Here is a 17,380-nt window from a genome sequence, read left to right as displayed (position 1 = left end):
AACAGTATGAACAGCTCGAGGCAGAGTTGTCTGATTTTCAGGCCTCCAGCAGGGAATTGGAAGCGGAGCTGGAAAAGGACATTGAAGCATCCGAGAAGCGAGAGCGCCAGTTGAAGGAGAAAGTGGATAACTTGAGATACGAGGTCGATGAGTGGAAGGTGAGCTAATAGTGTACCTTCTTAAAATGCTCTCTAGAGTTGCGGGTAATGGGCTAACTTATCGCTCTACCATAGACCAAGTACAAGCAGTCCAAGGCAGAGGCCAACACCGCTCAGAACACGCTGCAGAAGGAAATAACAACACTACGAGATGCAAATAGGACCTTACAATTAAAACTTCGTGATATTGAGGTCGCGAATGATGACTATGAACGCCAGGCTCGTCATACGACTTCATCCCTGGAGGATTTGGAGTCGAAATACAATATGGCGATCGAGAGAGGTGTCTTACTAGAGGAGGAGATGAAGATCGGAGAACAGGAACGAGAGAGCCTACGAATTGAGAACCAGCGCCTTCGTTCTGAGGTTTCTGAGCTGAAGGTCGAAACCGAGATTGTACAGGAGAAACTCCGGAATGCGGAATCCCACGGAGGCCGACGCAGGAAGCCAGCTCCCTTGCACCGCACTCCGTCCACACCACAGACCCCAGAGATATTCAGTCGCTCTCCCGGGCCGTCGACTGTGTCGTCTCCAATTTTTGCTACACCCCCGATGAAAACGTCACTAATAGCCGCGACTGCCACTCCTCCCTCGCCACCGATATCCGAGTCGTCCATCAGTATGCGCAAGTCCATCACTGCTACCCCCGGTTTCCCTCGTCAAAAGGCTTCTGGTTCCGAGTCATTTGGTTCTCGATCTTTGCATGGATCCAGGACCCAAAAGCACCCTCACTCTCACTCTCGTCCAACCTCGTTCGCGTATAGTAATGGTCGCTCAGCTTCATCTGTTACTTCCCGCGCCAGCCTATCCAAGCCCAGTCCCAGTTTTTCGAAGCCCAGCCCGAGCCTTTCCCGATCCACCAGCAATAGCAATAGCACTCAGTCGACTGTGATACCCAAGTCTGGGTCCTTATATCAAATCCGTGGCCTGATTGGCAAAATGCAGAAACTCGAAGAAAGGGTTCAGTCGGCCAAATCCAAGCTCCCGGCTCCCTCCGATTCTCCGTCTCGGGTCTCTTCTCGCTCCGGTTCAATAGTTGGCGAGAGTCCTGTTGCTTCCACGATCACGGTTCGCAGAGAACCCCGAAAACGGTTAAGCGGCAGCAGCTTTGGCTCCTCGGCTCACGGCGACGGTATCTCATCTTATGTCTCAACTAGTCGACCGTCGTTCAGCGTTCGTACCCAGGGGGACAGTCGGCCGAGCAGCCGTACGAGCTACTCTAGTTCATTCAGTCACAGCACCCACCCCAGCATTACACCATCGACTCGGCCTGAAAGTCGCCAGAGTCGGACCAAAACACCGCTGGGACATTATTCCACGAACCCCATCACTGAAAGTCGGCGGCCACGGTCGTCACTCAGCAATTCAGCGGGACAAAATGTTCCAGTAAACGGCATGTCTCATATTGACGAAGATGAGGATCTCTCCATCCACATGTCCGTCCAGGCAAAGATCAATGAAGTCCGCGAAACTCGTCTCCCTTCGTTTTCCGCCGCCAATGGGCTCAAGAAGCGCACGCCTAGCGGAATTCCCTCCATCCCTGCTCCTCGAAGCCTCCGCACTAGCACGGGACTAGATCGACGGGAAGGCAATATGGGACCACCCAATTCGAAGGCTAGGGCCACCACCGATTTGGGTGAAACTTTCTAAATTCCATGTGAAGTGCCCCCACTTCCCCTTCTATTGCCTACACTTTAATGCACGTTCGGGCAATTTCGAAGGGCGTTATGAATTCACGGCTGGTACGCGCGTTTGATACATTTCAGTTTACCATTCAGACTGCAGTCTTTCTTCCTTTCTCCCTTTCTTTGTCCCCTTTTTCATCTTTTTTGTTTCCTAATCATCTATCCTTTCTGCGAGACATGTCATACACAAGGGGGTGGGATACAACGGAGGGACTTGTTTTGGGCCAATTGTTCATAGATACAAGTATTCCCCTGGACATTACTGTTGCGATTACATCACTTTTTTTGAACACCATAACCTGTATAGTCAGTCTCGGCGAAAGGCGGAGTTTGGCAGTGTATCCGGTTTGATGGCCTATCCATAACAGCCGGGAGCTCCCCTGCAGAGAGAGAGCCCCATCGGCGTCCAAGCTGTGACTCAGCATTCCGTTTTTCTTTTTCTTTTGGTTGTATATCTCTTCTGTGTTGTTGCTGTGTTGCCCTAGGCGTTAGACAATACCCAGTTATAGTTTGATGATATGGTCCTCTAAACATAGTAGTTGCCGCAAATATAACCTAACGTGACAATTTAATTCCATCCTCCGTCCCTTTAGATGCATCAATGTTTAAAAGTTTAGTAGCATCGATTTGGATTACCCTCCACGAAAGAAGCAAGAGACCTGCGTCTTTAACAATAATACTTGAATCGTGATGTGCGGGGCTGGCCTTCACTTAAACCAGGGAGAAGAACCAATACCACTTCAGGCACTGACCACATAGCAAGCAAGGACGTTCCGATCCGACAGCTGAGAAGACCTTATGCTATTGACGTACCTGGATATTATGTCATGGTCTCAACTCTAGTGAATTGACGACTAGCCCCTTTCCTTTTGGAGTAAGGAACAAGCCCACAGATCTGGTAGTGAAGAATAACCAAGGAAATCCGGCCGTACAAGCTGATGGGCTATGACGGATCATATAAAGCGTTGGCAATTACAACAAACACATCAATGGTCAGTACAAAAATTTTTTTTTTGACATTTGATGTGTTCTATGCTAGTTACCTAGCCCGGGAATAGGGAATATCGAAGGCTTTGTCTTGTATGAGTTCTATCACGTGGAACTCGGAATGGACCTGTCACTTAACGGAGAATAGCCCTAAGCACTGTACTAAGACTTGTACCCAAGGTTTATTCCTCGAACTCCACACGTCATCAAACTCAACGCTATCGGGTAGATGATTCCCGATCGTCAAATCACCAGAAAGCATTAAACGCTCCAGGAAAGGGGCCCGAAGACCGAATGGTCGGGCTCCATCGGTATTCGGAAGACAAGCGGATATTATAATTTATGTAGTATTGTGAAGAACTAGCGGTAGGGTTGATGAGGGCGATCACTTTCGGTCCCAACGGCACAAACCCCCGAGATTGGACGGTATTGGACTCGGACGTCAACACTGTCCGAATCAGGCTAGATTCTGATCTGGCTTGCGGTAGTTTGGAAAGTCTTGGCGGAACTAAATATGAGATCTAGAGTACTTTTTAAGTATATGGAGTTTATGTTGGAGACTTGGAGTACCTGTCTTTTTTATCTTCCCCTTCCACAACAAGTTCACCTACTAGTGAGCCACGTCAGCGACGATGGTCTTGTGCTGTATGCAGGTATGAAATATCTTATTTATGGCTCTGGCTTCCATCGCCTACAGAGTAGATACGTGTGAGATCCCCCGAATGGTTTTTTTTTTTCTTTTTTCTTTTTTCTTTTTTTGGTTTGTTTGGCTTCTTTGCTCTATCTTGATTTTGAATCTGTTATTGAAGGAAGTCGGAATATGCATCCGTCAAGGAAGAGGAACGCTTATAAGTTTGTAAGTATAACAAGGCTGTTATGAGAGGATTACCAGATATGACAGATCAACTTATTATTGTTACTATTATCGTTAGAATACGATATCCCCGACCGCAAGGGCCACTTTGCAACATCCCAAGGAACATGTAATATGGCACGTGCAATATCTAGAGCACAGATGCGGATAGCTACTGTATAAGGATTAGGGACGAATCAGCATAGTCCAATGTACTCCGTACTTGTAAATTAAACCAACTCGGGTTTGAGCTCAGATCAGATGACCAATACGATATACTTCGATACTACATACAGAGTTTCAAGTAGCATCGAAATAAATGCAAAATGCCGGGACCCGCGTACAGGATTGGAAACTCACATGTTCGTGTTGTTAATTGATTCATGATTGAGAGTTTTGACTACATTTGAATTGGAGTATTTGTTTTGCTGTCAGATATGAAGAAGTTTATGGAGTGGTCTTCCCAAACTATATAACATAGATTTATGGATTCACACTAAGATAAGGGCAAAGAGTAATCACGATGCGTTGATTGGCGCCGGGGGGCCTTAGGATGGAAGTCCCAAACCTGAAATGGTACCTAATCATTCTACTCTGTCCATCGGGTAGATGATTGGATCCCAGAGAATGTTGATGAAAGTGGTGGGAAGCGAACGTCATGGGGCCCAACAAGCGCATTGGGAATAAGTTGGGGTGTGCAGACCCACTGCTCTTTTTTTTTCTGGCCTCTTCTCTACCTTACCGCTTCTTGACTAGTGCTTCCCGACAACTAAACCTCAAGATAGTTTTGATGAACGAAGGGTCGACGTTCAATTTAATCCTTCTCCTTTCCTCCCTTCGTCCTGTTTTGTGATTCTCATTCTTCTTCTTCCCCTATATTCCCGTGGTTGAGCTGGTAATTAAAAGGTAAGGCTCCCCATACCCTATTCTACTGCTACCACCCTAAAGTTACTGTTCCGTACCTGTTCCTTCCCCTGCCCGGTTTCCAGAACTGCCCACCTGCCGTTTGCGACGTTTTCGCCCCCAGGCCACCAGCGCGCTATCCTCCAAACTATACCTATGCCTGTCTGTACTCGGTCCTTATTGCTGACATTGCTTTCTTACTACATTTAGGAGACCCCTCTCATCCTACCCTCTTGACCTCTTCTATCTTCTAACGACTTCTGACACACTCCGTGAAGGCTTACTTCTCCAAAAAGAGGGACTTCTTTTCTTTTTCACATCATCCTTATTCTAATTTCTTACCTAGCGCCTGTACCACTACGATCCAGGCAATCCTCCCATCTTCTCTCCGCCCTGCTTACATTCTGAGCTCTACTTTGATCTCGTAAAATTCTACCTGGATATATCGCATGGGAATTGCATAATTCATAATTAACTATCTTCATCATGGCCCTCGCCAACGGAACCTCGACAGCCAACGGCCATGACAGCGCATCGACTGCCAACTACAATCTTCCCTCACATTTCATCGGTGGGAATCACCTCGGAGCTGCCGCGCCGAGTACCGTGAAAGACTTTGTGGCCAAACACGGTGGCCACTCGGTCATCAGTTCGGTGAGCATATTCGACCAAGGCTTGGGAAGTGGAATCATTTGAATCTAATCCAGTCATCTTGCGCAGGTTCTGATTGCCAACAACGGTATTGCTGCCGTGAAAGAGATCCGCTCTGTCCGGAAATGGGCCTACGAAACATTTGGCAATGAGCGTGCCATTCAATTCACAGTGATGGCCACGCCGGAGGATTTACGCGCAAATGCGGATTATATCCGTATGGCGGACCAATACGTTGAGGTATGGAGCTGGCTACTCCTGAATTCCAAGGTTGGGCTTAAAGGGAACTATGCGCTAATGATGGGGTACATAGGTTCCGGGGGGTACGAATAACAATAATTATGCCAACGTTGAACTGATCGTTGATGTTGCCGAACGAATGGACGTCCACGCCGTGTGGGCTGGATGGGGTCATGCTTCTGAAAACCCCCGACTACCTGAGTCCCTCGCCGCGTCTCCCAAGAAGATTCTCTTCATTGGACCGCCGTCCTCGGCTATGCGCTCATTGGGTGACAAGATCTCGTCTACAATTGTCGCTCAACACGCCGGGGTGCCTTGCATCCCCTGGTCCGGAACCGGTGTCGACGACGTGAAGGTCGATGACAAGGGCATTGTTACTGTTGCCGACGAGGTGTACAACCGCGGTTGCACCTTCTCGCCAGAGGAAGGTCTCCAGAAGGCCAAGGAAATCGGTTTCCCTGTGATGATAAAAGCGTCTGAAGGTGGCGGAGGTAAAGGTATTCGTAAGGTTGAAAACGAAGCTGACTTCATCAACCTGTACAATGCTGCCGCAAACGAAATCCCTGGATCTCCAATCTTCATTATGAAGCTTGCTGGCAACGCCCGCCACTTGGAAGTCCAGCTGCTGGCCGACCAATACGGCAACAATATCTCATTGTTTGGCAGAGATTGCTCAGTCCAACGGCGACACCAGAAGATCATCGAAGAGGCTCCCGTGACGATCGCAAAGCCTACAACGTTCCAGGCCATGGAGCGTGCGGCTGTCAGCCTGGGAAAGCTGGTTGGCTACGTGTCGGCCGGTACGGTGGAATACCTGTATTCGCATTCAGACGACAAGTTCTACTTCTTGGAACTGAATCCTCGTCTCCAGGTCGAGCACCCTACGACTGAGATGGTTTCGGGTGTGAATCTGCCGGCTGCTCAACTCCAAATTGCTATGGGTATTCCTCTGCACCGGATACGTGATATCCGCTTGCTCTACGGAGTGGATCCGAACACGTCCTCCGAGATCGACTTTGACTTTTCCAGTGAAGAGAGCTACAAGACCCAGCGCCGCCCGCAGCCTAAGGGACACACAACTGCGTGCCGTATTACTTCTGAAGATCCAGGCGAGGGCTTTAAGCCTTCCAGTGGTACCATGCATGAACTGAACTTCCGCAGTTCGTCCAATGTCTGGGGTTACTTCTCCGTCGGTACGGCTGGGGGAATTCACAGCTTCTCGGACAGTCAATTCGGTCATATCTTCGCATATGGTGAGAATCGATCGGCATCACGGAAGCACATGGTTATCGCCTTAAAGGAATTGAGTATCCGTGGTGATTTCCGGACGACCGTCGAGTACTTGATTAAGCTGCTGGAGACTCCTGCATTCGAAGACAACACAATTACGACCGGATGGCTTGATCAGTTGATCACCAACAAATTGACTGCTGAACGTCCGGACCCCATTGTCGCCGTGCTGTGTGGTGCGGTTACTAAGGCGCATCAAGCTAGTGAAGCAGGTGTGGAAGAGTACCGGAAGGGGCTTGAGAAGGGTCAAGTGCCCTCGAAGGATGTTCTGAAGACCGTTTTCCCTGTCGATTTCATCTACGAGGGTTCGCGCTACAAGTTCACCGCCACAAGAGCGAGCTTGGACAGCTACCACCTTTTCATAAACGGATCCAAATGCTCTGTCGGTGTTCGCGCGCTGGCTGACGGTGGCTTGCTGGTCCTCCTGAACGGTCGCAGTCACAATGTTTACTGGAAGGAGGAAGCAGCCGCCACACGTCTCAGCGTGGATGGGAAGACTTGCCTGCTGGAGCAGGAGAACGACCCAACGCAGCTCCGCACACCTTCTCCCGGAAAGCTCGTTAAGTTCACCGTTGAGAATGGCGAACATGTTCGAGCAGGCCAGGCCTTTGCCGAAGTCGAGGTGATGAAGATGTACATGCCTTTGATTGCCCAGGAAGATGGGATTGTTCAATTGATCAAGCAGCCTGGTGCCACCTTGGAGGCTGGCGATATTCTCGGTATTCTCGCCTTGGATGATCCATCTCGCGTCAAGCATGCGCAGCCGTTCACCGGCCAGCTGCCAGATATTGGACCACCACAGGTTGTGGGTAACAAGCCTCCACAGAGGTTCTTTTTGCTCTATAGCATCCTGGAAAATATTTTGCGAGGATTTGATAACCAGGTCATCATGGGTACCACGCTCAAGGAGCTTGTGGAAGTCCTTCGTAATCCCGAACTTCCGTACGGAGAGTGGAATGCTCAATCTTCTGCATTGCACTCGCGTATGCCTCAGAGACTTGATGCGCAGCTTCAAAACGTTGTTGACCGTGCGCGCGCCAGGAAGGCTGAATTCCCTGCGAAGCAGCTGCAGAAGACTATCGCTCGATTCATTGAGGAAAATCTCAACCCCGCCGATGCGGAAATTCTCAAGACAACCCTCCTACCTCTAGAACAAGTCATTGACAAGTATATGGATGGATTGAAGACCCACGAGTTCAATGTCTTCATTGGCCTCTTGGAGCAGTATTACGAGGTGGAGAAGCTATTCTCAGGCCGCAATACCCGTGATGAAGATGCTATTCTCAAGCTCAGAGACGAGCACAAGGATGATATCCTCAGCGTTGTTCACATTGTGCTTTCCCATAGTCGTATCGGTGCTAAGAACAACCTGATTCTTGCCATTTTGGCGATGTACCGTCCAAACCAACCTGGCGTTGGTAATGTCGGCAAGCACTTCAAGCCGATCCTCAAGAAGCTTACAGAGCTGGAGTCCAGATCTGCCGCTAAGGTCACCCTCAAAGCACGTGAGGTCCTTATCCAGTGCGCTCTCCCCTCTCTGGAAGAACGTCTCTCCCAGATGGAATTAATTCTGCGTTCCTCGGTTGTTGAGTCGCGCTACGGTGAAACAGGCTGGGACCACCGTGAACCCGATTTTGGGGTCCTGAAGGAGGTGGTTGATTCCAAATATACTGTTTTCGATGTGCTACCGCGTTTCTTCGTCCACCAAGATGCCTGGGTCACACTCGCTGCTCTCGAGGTCTATGTGCGCCGTGCGTACCGTGCATATACCTTGAAGGGTATTCAATACCACGCTTCCGGCGAGCCGCCATTGCTTTCATGGGACTTCACTCTTGACAAGCTCGGACAGCCCGAATTTGGCGGTGTCACGTCGACTCATCCGTCGACTCCGAGCACCCCAACAGCGGAAGGTAACCCCTTCCGGAGGTTGAACTCTATAAGCGACATGTCTTACCTGGTCAATGATGGCAGTAACGAGCCTACCAGAAAGGGTGTCCTTCTTCCTGTCCAGTACTTGGAGGATGCTGAAGAGTACCTGCACAGAGCTTTGGAGGTCTTCCCGCGGGCTGGCTCAAAGGCCAAGAAGCCTAGTGATAATGGCCTTCTTGCCACCCTGGAGGGCAAGCGTCGACCAGCTCCGCGAATTGAAAGCGACAACGAGCTCACTGGTGTCTGCAATATCGCTGTTCGCGACGTTGAAGACCTGGACGACACGCAAATTGTTTCCCAGATCAACGGACTGCTCGCTGATGTTAAAGATGAATTGCTTGCCCGTCGTATTCGTCGTGTGACTTTCATCTGCGGAAAGAATGGCATCTACCCGGGTTATTACACGTTTAGGGGGCCTGCGTATGAAGAAGATGAGAGTATCCGTCACAGCGAGCCTGCCCTGGCGTTCCAACTGGAACTCGGCCGTTTGTCTAAGTTCAAGATCAAGCCAGTCTTCACGGAGAACCGTAACATTCACGTTTATGAAGCAATTGGCAAGGGCCCGGACGATAAGGCGCTGGACAAGCGGTACTTCGTCCGTGCTGTGGTGCGTCCGGGACGCCTTCGTGACGATATCCCTACAGCCGAGTACCTGATCTCCGAGGCTGACCGGTTGATGAACGATATTTTGGATGCTCTTGAGATTATTGGCAACAACAACTCTGATTTGAACCACATCTTCATCAACTTCTCTCCCGTGTTCAACCTGCAGCCAAAGGATGTGGAAGAGGCTCTGGCTGGTTTCTTGGATCGTTTCGGTCGTCGCCTCTGGCGACTTCGCGTTACTGGTGCTGAGATCCGTATCCTCTGTACCGATCCTGCCACCGGAGTTCCCTACCCACTGCGTGTGATCATCACCAACACCTATGGTTTCATCATCCAGGTGGAACTCTACATTGAGAAGAAGTCTGAAAAGGGTGAATGGGTCTTCCACAGCATTGGTGGTACTAACAAGCTCGGATCCATGCACTTGCGCCTTGTCTCCACACCCTACCCTACAAAGGAGTGGCTCCAGCCTAAGCGGTACAAGGCTCACATCATGGGTACTCAATATGTGTACGATTTCCCAGAGTTGTTCAGACAAGCTTTCCAGAACAGCTGGACCAAAGCTATCGCCAAGGTGCCATCCTTGGCAGAGCAGCGGCCCCCTGTTGGTGAATGTATCGACTACACTGAGCTTGTGCTGGATGATACCGATAATCTGGTAGAGATTTCGAGAGGCCCTGGTACGAACACGCATGGTATGGTAGGTTGGCTCGTGACTGCCCGCACTCCTGAGTATCCCCGTGGAAGGCGGTTCATTATTGTTGCGAACGACATCACGTTCCAAATCGGATCTTTTGGTCCACAGGAGGACAAGTTCTTCCACAAGTGTACTGAGCTGGCAAGAAAGCTTGGTATTCCTCGTATCTATCTTTCTGCTAACTCAGGTGCTCGTATTGGAATGGCTGATGAGCTCATCCCATACTTCTCAGTTGCTTGGAATGATCCTGAGAGACCCGAAGCCGGATTCAAATACCTTTACCTGACTCCTGAGGTCAAGAAGAAGTTTGACGCGAGCCAGAAGAAGGAAGTCATTACTGAGCTAATCAATGACGAAGGCGAAGAACGGCACAAGATCACCACTGTCATTGGTGCTAAGGATGGCCTTGGTGTTGAATGTCTCAAGGGCTCTGGTCTCATTGCAGGTGCCACCTCCAAGGCTTACGAGGACATCTTCACAATCACACTGGTCACCTGCCGCTCCGTCGGTATCGGCGCTTATCTCGTCCGTCTCGGACAAAGAGCTATCCAAGTTGAGGGACAGCCGATTATTCTTACCGGTGCCCCGGCCATTAACAAGCTGTTGGGCAGAGAGGTCTACACGTCCAACTTGCAACTTGGTGGAACTCAGATCATGTATAGGAACGGTGTTTCCCATATGACCGCCAACGATGACTTCGAAGGTGTGCAAAAGATTGTTGAATGGATGTCCTTTGTTCCTGACAGAAAGGGATCGCCGAACCCTATCCGTCCTTGGTCGGACAACTGGGACCGTGACATCGAGTACCATCCTCCTTCCAAGCAACCATATGACCCTCGTTGGCTCATTGCCGGTAAGGAGGATGAGGAGGGCTTCCTTCCTGGCTTGTTTGACGCGGGATCTTTCGAAGAAGCTCTGGGCGGATGGGCTCGTACTGTTGTTGTTGGTCGCGCAAGGCTAGGTGGAATCCCCATGGGTGTTATTGCTGTCGAGACACGCTCGGTGGAGAATGTCACTCCAGCTGACCCGGCGAACCCCGACTCGATGGAGATGATCAGCACCGAAGCTGGTGGAGTGTGGTACCCCAACTCTGCTTACAAGACAGCTCAAGCCCTTCGTGACTTTAACAACGGTGAGCAGCTACCAGTAATGATCTTAGCCAACTGGAGAGGCTTCTCCGGTGGACAGCGCGACATGTACAACGAGGTCCTGAAGTATGGGTCGTACATCGTCGATGCTTTGGTCAAGTATGAGCAGCCTATCTTTGTCTACATCCCGCCCTTCGGTGAACTTCGTGGTGGTTCCTGGGTCGTCATCGATCCAACGATCAATCCAGACCAGATGGAAATGTACGCTGATGAGGAAGCTCGTGGTGGTGTTCTTGAGCCTGAGGGTATTGTCAACATCAAATACCGCCGTGATAAGCAGCTGGACACTATGGCTCGTCTGGATGCTACTTACGGTGAGCTTCGTCGCTCTCTTGAGGACCCATCTCTCAGTAAGGAGCAGTTGTCAGAAATCAAGACCAAGATGGCTGCTCGTGAGGAGCAACTTCTCCCCGTCTACTTGCAGATTGCTCTGCAATTTGCTGATCTTCATGATCGTGCTGGCCGCATGGAGGCCAAGAACACTATTCGCCGGCCTCTCACTTGGAAGAACGCACGCCGATTCTTCTACTGGCGCGCGCGCCGTCGTCTCAGCGAGGAGCTAATCATTAAGCGCATGGTTGCTGCAGCACCGTCCCCTGCACCACGCGACGCTAGCAGCGGCGCCATCCCAACCATCCCTGCCGGCAACGTCTCTTCTACCGAATCTGCTCGCTCGATTCACCTTCATACTCTGCGTACCTGGACTGGAATGCTTCATGATGAACTGGAGAATGATGATCAACGTGTGGCTTTGTGGTACGAGGAAAACAAGAAGCTCATCCAGACAAAGATTGAGGCCCTCAAGACCGAATCTGTTGCTGGAGAGGTCGCGCAATTGCTTATCGGCAACAAGGAAGGTGGCTTGAAGGGTGTCCAACAGGTTCTGAGCATGCTCCCTGTTGAAGAAAAGGAGGCTGTTCTTAAGTACCTTTCTTCGCAATAAGCCCATATTTCAATCGTTGAAGTGTGTGGAATCATCTTAACGTCTTTTGTCATAAACAGTGATACAATTGAGCATTGGGTATGTATGGATGAGGCAGGTTTCTGGGTTTCGGATTTCAGGAGGTGCATGTTATGATTCTGTGATTTGTTATGCATATAATGCTGCTGATGTCTGTTATTTCTCGATGGTATTTATCTGTTCATTACATTGTTTAAAAATACAAATATAATTTCCCAAGACATCAGATTATCGATTCTAGCCTCATCCCTAGGTCTCCAGTTGCTTGGGAGCACCATTACCGTAAGCGGGAGGTCGAGAACAATAGTAAATCAGCAAAAAATCCATATCTGAAAGCACAAGCTAGGTAGATCCTTATTAACACTATCGACATTACTTGAGGATCACAAGAAACAGGCATAGGACGTAAGGAGGTTTGTTGAATGATTGTTCAGTTATGCTTCTCTATTGCCACCTATAGAGCACAAATGATCGTTGTTCTGCCAAGGAGGCAAACTCAGGAAAAGTTGTGACTGTCATAAAGAAAAATAAAGTATTTCGCCCATCATTCGGGGAGTAAGATTAAAAGCTATTTAACAAATGCGCAAAGGGGTATTTATTTCTTTCCCATCCACTCATGTAGAATCATAACCATAAAAAAAGAGGTGAAGAAGAGACATCAGAATGCCTGCCCAGAACCCAAGTGTCATGAATGACGACGTATAAGAAGCCCAAATAGGAAACGAAAACAATAAGGGAGAGAAATGGGTATAGATAATAGGAGGATATTGAAATGGTAGCAAAAAGAAGGAATAAAGCCTATGCTAGCTGCCTTTCCAAGCTGCGGGGGGGTGTCAAGATCGGAGGCATTCCTCGATAAGGGGTGGAGACTTGTCGAGCTCGGCTGGGGTGCACCGGGCCCATGCTAGGGTCATCCAGACGCAGGCGTCCGATGTCAACTGGAAGCTGCTCTGGTAGTGGGGGCGGAGCACGATATCTTGGGTTTTGAGGTTCAAAGTGCGAAGAACCGGGCGTCGGGTACGCCAGAGACTCATGTGGATAGCCTGGTAGACTGACGTATGTCGCGTCTAGGGTGCGGGCGATGTCCTCTAACATGACTTCCATTGGGGCGATGTATGCCGTGTGGCTTTTCGCGGACCACGCAAGGACGTGGCCGCATACTCGACCGGTTGACTTTTCGAAGACCCATGCTCCTGAATCGCCGGGGACTGGAGTATGTTAGAAAAAATTCAGCGCAGTAAGGACTTATGGGCATGCTTACTTACCACCGAAGTTCCCGTCTACACAGAAACTCGTCGAAAAAGTTTGCCGGCCGCGGAGTTTGACAATTGTCATCGCTCGAGATATCTGCCCGGTTTCCAAGCCACTGGTTCGACCGCGACAGTGCACTTTCAAGCCACCAAGATCTTCTAGACGTGCAATATCGTTCAAATATATAGTCTCAGTATGTTGTCTGGGACGTGGATTGAACACTATGTTACGTGGATCGGTTCGATCATCGTTGATCTTAATCAACGCCCAGTCAATTTCATGTTTGATCCCTTTCCTTGTCCAGCGCCTGACACCAGAAGACGCATGAATAAAGCCAAGAGAGTGAGAGGCTAGATGCTCATCATCACGATCTTCGGGACATGGGAAGAAATCCTCATGGACGTCATCGATCGCCGGCTGGGTTACGAACAATGGAGGCTCGTCTCCCGGATCAATGCCAGCCGTGTCACCTATTGATGCCGTATCTTCATCCTCATCAATGTCATATGCGTCTTCATCCGAAGAAAAGCCATCAGAGAGGTTGAAGTCATCGTATGTCCCTTCTAGGCTAAGAGAGATGGAATTATCATCGCCGTCCTCGTCTTCTGAGATCTCAAGTTCAAGGTCGGACGAATCTTCGTCACACCAGCTGTACATGTACTCTGCTTCTTGAGGTGTTGGATCCGGAGGCCAGTTGGCTGCTGACGACCGCAGAGGAGCACCGGGGTCTTCATCCTCTTCATCCTCCTGGTCACTGGGTGACTCCAGCATATGATGTACGGTCATACCATACGGCATACCATCCACTAGAATAGCTCCCCCGTAAGTTACAGGAGGCAAGTGTTCTTCATTCATGAAGGCGCCTATGGACGCACCGCAGAGCGGCCGGGGCTGATATAAGGGGTTTGGGTCCGGACGAGAAGATGCAGGTATATCGGTTCCGATTGGACCAGATTTCGCTGGCCTGCGACGCTTCTTGCGTGGGACTTTTGATCGTTGGATGTCGCCTCGGAGAACGATTAAATCCCAATCATCACTATCGAGAATGAAGTACTTTTTCAAAGCAGCTCTGACCTTTTTCGCGCTAGCACAAGTTACACAGATTGTCGTCCTAGCAATTTCAGGATTCTCGCCTGTCATCATAAGAGTGACACCGCATGACTCTGATGAATCTTTTAGAATTTTTTGCAGAAGTTTTCTCAGCCGAGGTAACATCTGAAAATTCCACTCGTTGAGATGCTCCTGAGGTATTTCGACGTTGGTGAGCTTTTTAAATGTTCTCTTCCGTGCTTTCCTTTCTTCCAAGCCCATTTTTTCCCTCAACAGTTTCATTTCGGTAGTGGGAAGCGTGGCGAACGGTTCGGTATATGGAACAAATGGCTCGGGAATGGGATTATAGTCCCTAATTGGCTCTTTTGCAGATGCATCTGAGCCGGGGACAAGGGCAAGTGGGAGGCAATCGTCTAGCTCCTCAGCCCCCGGTGCCGAAAAAAGGTCGATCCTGCAGCAGGACCAAGTAATTTTAGACATAGTGTAAATAAAGTTCATGGAGAACGAGAATATACTGTCAGGCTCCGAAAGGTCTAGCACAGGGTAGTGGAATGTCTGGGGAACCCTAAGACTGAAATCATCGAACGGTTGGGTTGAAAGATGAAAATTGGGTGCATCCAGACAAAGCTGTACCACATGAAGGTATGCGCTACCGCATTTAGGACCCAGCTTTTGCAGATAAACATTTTCGATCCGTTGCTTGAACATAGAATTGTTGTATTTCATCTTCCACAAACGGCTGATGGGCGTCCATAGACCGATTTCCATTAATACCAGCCCAAGTGAGTAAAGATCATATGCCCAGGCGGCATCATCACCTAACGACCTTTTATCATCAGGATGGCGATACATGCTGGATGAAAGAGGTTCAGGGGATGAACCGGTCCCAGAGAATTGAGCGAAAGAAGTTAAGTAAGGGCGTCGCAGGTTTTCCGTGAGCCCAACTTCATCAGAGTTTGAATTTGTCAACCCAGGGAATATAAGGACGTTGCTGCTGTTAATATTTCCGTGCACGAGATTTTGGCTCCTCAGTTGCAAAACCGCCATTATGAGATCATAGGCCAAGCGGAAACGGGTTTCTAGGTTAGGTAGTTGATACTCTTCACCCGACTGGAAGAGAGACACTAAAGGCTTGGGCTTGAGCCCGTTTAAGAGATCGGTAGGGTTGCGCAGGAAAGGAAAGTAGTCAATCGGCAGTTGGTAGATGAAGGCATATCGAGAGTTTGGCATGTCAACATAATAGCCGAGAAACTTCAACAAGCCCAGATGGGAGACCCTAGCATTTTGGATGAGCTGGTCGAGGGTGTCATGCACGCGTTCCAGCCGTTGAACCCCTGGTGCGGTAGAAGCCCCCGAGTTTTCAAGCATCATAGGAGTATATTCAACCAAGATGGTCACAGTGGAGTCCTTTGTACCTCGCAGGAAAGGAGATGCCGAGGTCTTCATCCGGCCAATGGCTCGAGAATTGGTGGAAGCGGCTACCATTTCGTAGGGTGGGGGGCTGTTGTCGTGGGATCCACCAGAAAGCTGTAAAGCCGAACGATCAATGACATATTGGTTTGAGGTGAGGGATATCTTGCTGAATGACTTATCAAGCTGTGGCTTTTCGAGGGTTGCAGCGCCGTGATTGGAAAAAGGCGAATAATCGAGTGTATCTTGATGTGGTTTGGGATGTTTAGTGTCAAGCGAAGTGCCATGGTATGACTTTGAATCCGGAAAAACCTTATAGATGGAACCCTCCGTTGTAGAGCCAGGGTATTGCCGTGACCGACTCTTGGTAGTCGACTGCCCACTAGATGTCATGTTGCGTCGTGAACGGGAGAGGTCATAAAGGGTATCGATGCAAGCAGTCAAGTCGGCGAGGAGATGTTTAGAACGGTTGATATCTTCGTTGGTCCAGTGAGTCTTGACCGGCAGACTTCTAAGACCATCTTTCGAGGGCGGGTCTGACCGGGCACCTTTGGGGGGTAGGTCGGAAGTACCAGCGTGTTGGAGACGCTCTGCTTCATTGAGAAGCTCTTGAATAGATGACATGACACTGGCAACAACATCGCTGAAGCCAGCTTGTGTTAGCGACTCGTCGATATCATTCGGTTGTGCAGCGCTAGCATCACTCCAATCGAGACCCCATGCCAGAAGCCTGTCCCTCTGTGTTCCAAAACTCCGATGAAGAGCAACGAGCTCTGGGTCATCAACCGCCTTTGAAGCAGTCGTCACACTTTCGCAAGAGGTCTTGGTATCTGTGTACATCTTGGTAAGGCGTCGCTGGAGGTAGGAGCCTCCATGACGGAGAACGGACATCTTGGCGCGCAGGCTGTCCGGGGTGAATTGTTAAGGCTTAACAGGGATTCAGAGCATTGCAGATAACCAACCGCCGTTACCAGTGGCAATGCATGGCCCGAAAGTTTGGAATGAAGAGTGCTTGATCTTAACAATTGTTTCGTTGATTGATATCAAAAGTCGAGGGGCAAAAGAGCAACAGGAGGAATAAGAATAGATTCAAGGTGGGCAGGAATTCTGTTGCCTAACCAATAGGGAGTGGCGAGTGCAGTAAAGCCTCCATCGCCAAGCCACAAGTCCGCGCAAGCTTGGCGCATCACGTGGCAGGCAGCCGTGATTCTCTGTCTCAAGCTCATGCTTCATGATTGGCTTAGTCCCCTAGGGGTGGCGCATGCATGGCATCCGTGCATGGCCTGAATTAGCCACATCCAAGCCTATTTCAGATGATTAAGCTCATGATACAGATTAGATCGTAGATCTTTCAAGGGACCATATGACTATTCACTATTCCCGGGGTTCCAGTCGAGCTGTACTGTTAGTTGACGGGTCATCTCTGCTAGACATCTGTAGAGGCACTAGTAGTTCAGATATTTCATTATTATTAGAAGAAGGTAGTACTCGATCACGTTACACCAGACCTAAATCGCCCCAGATCGTATTTAAAACATGTACTCTGTACGGAATCTTACCT

The 17,380-nt window shown here is 49.5% G+C and overlaps 4 protein-coding genes across 4 annotated transcripts; 3 read left to right on the top strand and 1 right to left on the bottom strand.

Moving 5' to 3' along the window:
• Window positions 1-124: 124 nt before the first annotated feature.
• On the top strand, window positions 125-1,903 carry nde1 (nuclear distribution protein NudE). The gene has a single exon (XM_032038219.1). The coding sequence runs from the start codon at window positions 426-428 to the stop codon at window positions 1,806-1,808; it is 1,383 nt and encodes a 460-aa protein (XP_031898625.1). The 5' UTR covers window positions 125-425; the 3' UTR covers window positions 1,809-1,903.
• A 1,567-nt stretch (window positions 1,904-3,470) lies between these two features.
• Window positions 3,471-3,905, top strand: BDW43DRAFT_281628 (uncharacterized protein). Its single transcript, XM_032042530.1, has one exon. The coding sequence runs from the start codon at window positions 3,502-3,504 to the stop codon at window positions 3,688-3,690; it is 189 nt and encodes a 62-aa protein (XP_031898624.1). The 5' UTR covers window positions 3,471-3,501; the 3' UTR covers window positions 3,691-3,905.
• Window positions 3,906-4,828: 923 nt separating this feature from the next.
• Window positions 4,829-12,516, top strand: BDW43DRAFT_133297 (acetyl-CoA carboxylase ACC1). The gene is made up of 3 exons (XM_032038218.1): window positions 4,829-5,240; window positions 5,307-5,477; window positions 5,551-12,516. Exons 1-3 carry the CDS (start codon window positions 5,073-5,075, stop codon window positions 12,088-12,090), a joined length of 6,879 nt encoding a protein of 2,292 aa, XP_031898623.1. The 5' UTR covers window positions 4,829-5,072; the 3' UTR covers window positions 12,091-12,516.
• On the bottom strand, window positions 12,499-16,886 carry BDW43DRAFT_133265 (uncharacterized protein). The gene is made up of 2 exons (XM_032038217.1): window positions 13,374-16,886; window positions 12,499-13,316 (listed from the first exon to the last, which is right to left on the bottom strand). The coding sequence occupies exons 1-2, from the start codon at window positions 16,708-16,710 to the stop codon at window positions 12,907-12,909; spliced, it is 3,747 nt and encodes a 1,248-aa protein (XP_031898622.1). The 5' UTR covers window positions 16,711-16,886; the 3' UTR covers window positions 12,499-12,906.
• Between the last annotated feature and the right edge of the window lie 494 nt (window positions 16,887-17,380).

The sequence above is a fragment of the Aspergillus alliaceus genome (assembly GCF_009176365.1).
Source record: "Aspergillus alliaceus strain CBS 536.65 unplaced genomic scaffold BDW43scaffold_32, whole genome shotgun sequence".
In the NCBI taxonomy this organism is placed as follows: domain Eukaryota; kingdom Fungi; phylum Ascomycota; class Eurotiomycetes; order Eurotiales; family Aspergillaceae; genus Aspergillus; species Aspergillus alliaceus.
The sequence above is the reverse complement of the archived record's forward strand: the minus strand, read 5'-3'. Positions and strand labels throughout refer to the sequence as shown.

Excerpts from the sequence above, each read along its gene's own strand:
- nde1 (XM_032038219.1), top strand. The coding sequence starts at position 426 with ATGGCGATCGAGAGAGGTGTCTTACTAGAGGAGGAGATGAAGATCGGA.
- BDW43DRAFT_281628 (XM_032042530.1), top strand. The coding sequence starts at position 3,502 with ATGGCTCTGGCTTCCATCGCCTACAGAGTAGATACGTGTGAGATCCCC.
- BDW43DRAFT_133297 (XM_032038218.1), top strand. The coding sequence starts at position 5,073 with ATGGCCCTCGCCAACGGAACCTCGACAGCCAACGGCCATGACAGCGCA. Across the intron at positions 5,241-5,306 it reads GCCACTCGGTCATCAGTTCG|GTTCTGATTGCCAACAACGG; the intron begins GTGAGCATATTC and ends CATCTTGCGCAG. Across the intron at positions 5,478-5,550 it reads TGGCGGACCAATACGTTGAG|GTTCCGGGGGGTACGAATAA; the intron begins GTATGGAGCTGG and ends TGGGGTACATAG.
- BDW43DRAFT_133265 (XM_032038217.1), bottom strand. The coding sequence starts at position 16,710 with ATGTCCGTTCTCCGTCATGGAGGCTCCTACCTCCAGCGACGCCTTACC. Across the intron at positions 13,317-13,373 it reads TGTAGACGGGAACTTCGGTG|TCCCCGGCGATTCAGGAGCA; the intron begins GTAAGTAAGCAT and ends AACATACTCCAG.